General features: G+C 51.0%; 1 protein-coding gene across 1 annotated transcript in view; it reads left to right on the top strand.

The window, feature by feature from the left end:
- Nucleotides 1–4,937, top strand: part of Serinc2 (serine incorporator 2) — a 31,303-nt gene that overhangs the window by 13,983 nt on the left and 12,383 nt on the right. The window contains exons 2-5 of the mRNA XM_008848225.2: nucleotides 1,562–1,723; nucleotides 2,324–2,514; nucleotides 3,494–3,573; nucleotides 3,960–4,097. Coding sequence (XP_008846447.1) covers nucleotides 1,562–1,723; nucleotides 2,324–2,514; nucleotides 3,494–3,573; nucleotides 3,960–4,097 — 571 coding nt within the window. The remainder of the gene's footprint in view (nucleotides 1–1,561; nucleotides 1,724–2,323; nucleotides 2,515–3,493; nucleotides 3,574–3,959; nucleotides 4,098–4,937) is intronic.

The following is a 4,937-nucleotide window of genomic DNA, read 5'->3' as shown; positions in this document are numbered from 1 at the left end:
TCCTTCCTTCCTTCCTTCCTTCCTTCCTTCCTTCCTTCCTTCCTTCCTTCAACAAGGTCTTATGTAGCTCAGGCTGGCCTCAAACTCACTATATGCCAAGACTGACCTTAAACTCCTGATCTTCCTGCCTCCACCTCCCTAGTTCTGGGATTTCAGGCATATGCCGCCACACCTGGCTTATATTTTATTTTTAGGTGTTTTGTTTTTTTTCTATTTTTTTCATTGAATTGTACATTTTATACAATATATTTTTGTTTTTGGTCTTTTTGAGACAGAGCCTCCCTATAGCCCCAGACAGCCTGGATCTCCCTATATAGACCAGGTTGGCCTTGAACTCACAGAGATCCGTCTGCTTCTGCTTCCCGAGTGCTGGGATTAAAGGTGTGTGCCACCACACCTGGCTATACAAGACATCTTAATCATATTTAGATCTATTTGCACTCCCCATAGCACCCCCCAGCCAGATTTCATGCATTCTGTCATGTATGTTAAGTACTAGAGAGTCAAATCTGTGTCTGCAGATCTCCTTTGGTGTGAGTTCATCCCCTCACTGGTCAACCTATCTAGTGTCACTCCCTTAAAGACTTTTTTTTTCTTTTGAGACAGGGTTTCCTGTAACCCCAGCTGGCCTGGAACTCAGTGTAGACCAGGCTGACCTCAATCTCACAGAGATCTTCCTGCCTCTGTTTCCCAGGTGCTGGGATTAAAGGCGTGCACATGCCACCATGCCCAGCTTGGTTTACAATTTAAATGCCATAACCAGCAGGTACTGTCAAGATCCCCTGTTATATGGCTCAAAAAGTTGAGTGACTTTAAAAAAATACTTTATTTATAGCTGGGTGTAGTGGCACACGCCTTTAATCCCAGCACTTGGGAGGCAGAGACAGGCGGATCCTTTGTGAGTTCGAGGCCAGCCTGGTCTACAGAGTGAGTTCCAGGCCAGCTGGGGCTACAGGGAGACCCTGTCTCAAAAAGACCAAAAAAAAAAAAACCCCAAAAAACCTTTATTTATTATTTTATTTTATGTGTATGATTGTATTGCCTGCATGTATGTAAGTGTACCTGTGTTTTGGAATGCCTGTGGAGGTCAGAAGAAGGTGTCAGATTCCCCTGGAACTGGAGTTACAGATGGTTGTTAGCCATCATGTGGGTCCTGGAACCAATCCCTGGTCCTCTACAAGAGTAACCAGTGCTCTTAACTCTTCAGCCCAGGTTGAGTGACTTTTATAAGGTCACACAGGTCGTCTACCCATGACAGAGCAAGCCCTCTGATTTTCTTTTTAACCATTCCCTGCTGAGAGAGAAATGAAATGATGTAACCCCAGCCCTCCTTTTCTGAAGCATAGTAGCCCCTGGGGTAGATCCAGGCTTGAGTCTGTGTTCTGTTGTTTACTGGCTTTGTGGTCCTATGGGATTCAGTTTTCCTCTGTGGCTTGAGGAGTAAATGGGTGAACATCTTGCTCAACTCAGAACAGACTTGGAGACAAAGGTGGGGCAGGTGGTGGGCAGTGCCAGGCCGGTGGGGAGGGAGACTCAAGTACTGCTGTCCTGCCTCCTCCAGGCATCCTGCCTCTGCTGCTCTGCCCCCTGCGTCCTATGCACCTGCTGCCCCTCCACCCGAAACTCCACGGTGAGCCGCCTCCTCTTCACCAGCTTTCTCTTCCTGGGGGTGCTGGTGTCCATCATCATGCTGAGCCCTGGCGTGGAGAGTCAGCTCTACAAGGTGAGTTTGTTAGGGATGTGGCTGGGAAGGGCCAGGCTCCCAGCCCTCCACAGTCCAGGTGAGGTGGCAGAAGTTCCATAGTGCTGATGGTCTGCAGGGGGCTGAGGTCAGAGGGGGGCCTGAGCCTCCTCTGGGATTCCTGTGTCTCAGGAGTCGGGCTCCCCTGGGAGAATCCAAGTTGTCATTACTGCCATTACACGCCAGCCCCAGAGAGTGCTTCTCCCCTTGAATGCGAAAGCCAAGGTGGGAATCCTGACTTCCTCCCAGCCCTTAGGCCCAGACTTCAACATCTTGGCCTGTGCAGAGTTGTGCATCCCTGCAGAGTAGGTGGAGATGCTGATGCAGGTGGGAGGGAGACAGTTCACTGGAGAACTGCTGCTTGGTGCAGTGCAATGCTGAGACCTGGGGTGACAACAGGGAAACAGACAGCTAGGTGGGAGCTGTGATGAACCAGGCAGGAGTCTTGGGGAGCCCCTCTTAGGGCTTGGCCCTGGGGTGGGAAGCAGGCAGAGGCTATGGAGATAGAGGCAGGCTCAGCTCTGCTGGGAGTCAAGGGTTCTGGGTGAGTGGGGCCCTCAAACCGCCCTGTTGTGTTCACAGCTCCCTTGGGTGTGTGAGGACAGGACCCAGACCCCAGTGGTACTGCAGGGCCCCCTGGACTGTGGCTCGCTGCTGGGCTTCCGGGCCGTCTACCGTATGTGTTTCGCCACAGCAGCCTTTTTCTTCCTGTTCACTTTGCTGATGATCTGCGTTCGCAGTAGCCGGGACCCCCGAGCTGCCATCCAGAATGGGTAAGGACGACCCTCGGCACCCTGGCACACTCCCCAGGGGCTTTTCTCCTCCTTGCCTGTCTCCAGAGATCTCGACCTGCCCTGAGAGGAAGGAGCCCAGAAACCACGGGGATACACGCAGGACAGTTAAACTCATCTTCTTTTTGAATTTTTTTTTTTTTTTTGGTCTTTTTGAAGCAGGGTCTCCTTGTATCCCCAGTTGTCCTGGAGCTCACTGTGTAGACCAGGCTGGCCTTGAACTCACAGAGATCCGCCTGCCTCTGCCTCCCGAGTGCTGGGACTACAGGCAAGCACCACCACGCAGGGCAACTCATCATCTTTTTATTCTTTTGCTTGTGTGTGCACATGTATGTGGAAGCCAGAGAGCTTTTTTGGTTTGGGGGTTTTTTGTTTTTTTTGGTTTTTTTCGGTCTTTTTGAGACAGGGTCTCCCCGTAGCCACAGCTGGCCTAGAACTCACTATGTAGACCAGGCTGGCCTTGAACTCACAGAGATCTGCCTGCCTCTGCCTCCAGAGTCCTGGGATTAAAGGTATGCGCCATAACACCCTACTAGAGATCTCCCTTTAAAGAAAGGCTCTCTCATCTGGGGCTTCCAGATTAGACTAGTCTCTCTGGCCAGGGAACTCCAGGGATCTCTGCCTCACCAGCACTGAGATTACAAATGCATTATCACATGACTTTTTACATCGGTGCTGGGGATTGAACTCTCTTGAATGGCAAGCACTTTATTGACTCAGTCATTTCTCTAGCCCCTATCATAAAATGAGGAAAGATAGTTCAGGGAGGGCAGCAGTGTAACTGAGGTCACACAGCAAGCCCACTGCCTGGTTCTCTCCTCCGCCCTGAACTCTCCCTGTGCGCATCAGACCATGAGGAAGTCTCTTCTCTCCCAGGACTTGCTCCTTGGGGTAGGGACTCTGAGCCGGGTCTGTTCTGTATCCCTGCCCCCACTCAGATTCCCATCTGCCCCTCCCACAGGTTTTGGTTCTTTAAGTTCCTGATCCTCCTGGGTATCACTGTGGGTGCCTTCTACATCCCTGATGGCTCCTTTCCCAAGAGTAAGTGGCTCAGGGAACAGTGAAGGGAAGGACAGCAGGAAGGGGGTGAGGTGGGAGCTTTGGGTGGAACAGCGTGGGGGGCTGCTCTTTGCCTCGGTATGTTGACTCGAGGTGCTGATTGGTTCTTGCTATTCTTCTTCACCATACGGCACCCTGGGACTGGCTTCAAGGCCTTAGGGCAACTTGGGGTGGGGGACCCATCTAGCCTGAGCTGTACCCTTGCACAGGCTCTGTTTCTACTTCTGTCCTCCATGAAATGTGGCATAAGAGATTGTTGAGTGAATATATGTGTGAGAGGGACACTCCATGAGGCTCTACCTGATGCCCAGGGAGCTGCGGCCCCTCTGTCACCTGGACTCACTGCCCTTCCTGCCCTCTCTCCACAGTCTGGTTCTACTTTGGTGTGGTGGGTTCCTTCCTCTTCATCCTCATCCAGCTGATCTTGTTCATCGACTTTGCCCACTCCTGGAACCAGCGGTGGCTGTGTAAGGCTGAGGAGTGTGACTCCCCAGCCTGGTATGCAGGTCAGTGCCTCCCTGGCCTCCACACTGGGGGGCTGGCCGCTTGAGGAATTGGGATCTGGAGTGGATGACATTTGGAGATGGAAGGAGGAAGAGACTGATCTTGGGGAACTGCCTGAGAGGCTGTGAGGGGCTGAAGTCAGCTGCTCCTGCAGGGCAGGCCACACGGAGCGGGCAATATTTAAAGCCCTTTTTTGGCAGTGTCTGGACCACACTTGAGGTGATGTCTAGTCATTGAAACCCCAGCAGCAGAATGAGCCCTGCTGAATCTCTCCTGGATCTTGTGACTAAGTCCATAAGAAAGCCTTGGTTGCTACATGCTGGCCTTCATACCTCTCTGAACTTGCTCATCTCTCTCCAACTACCAGTGCCTCATGCAAATTTAATTACACTGTTGTTTTGTGAGCAAATGAGTGAAAATATTAATATCTACTAATGGCAACTCAATAATTTAGTATATTTTTTTAAGTTGCTGGGGAATGAACCCAGGGCTGTGAGCATGCTAGGATAGCACTCACCGCTGAGCTACATCTCTACCCTCTTTTTACTTTTTTTTTTTTTTTTTTTTTTTTTGTCTTTTTGAGACAGGGTCTCCCTGTAGCCCCAGCTGTCCTGGAACTCACTATGTAGACCAGGTTGGCCTCAAACTCACAGAGATCCACCTGCCTCTGCCTCCCAAGTGCTGGGATTAAAGGCGTGCGCCACCACGCCGGGCCTTCATTTTACTTTTTATTTTGAGATAGAGTCTCACTAAGTTGCTTGGGCTGACCTGGAACTCACTGTAGCCCAGAAAAGCCTTAAACATGTGATCTTCCTGTTTCAACCTCCTGAATAGCTGGATTA

This window comes from Nannospalax galili, unplaced genomic scaffold (assembly GCF_000622305.1).
Source record: "Nannospalax galili isolate Female #2095 unplaced genomic scaffold, S.galili_v1.0 scaffold111, whole genome shotgun sequence".
Classification (NCBI taxonomy): domain Eukaryota; kingdom Metazoa; phylum Chordata; class Mammalia; order Rodentia; family Spalacidae; genus Nannospalax; species Nannospalax galili.
The sequence above is the reverse complement of the archived record's forward strand: the minus strand, read 5'-3'. Positions and strand labels throughout refer to the sequence as shown.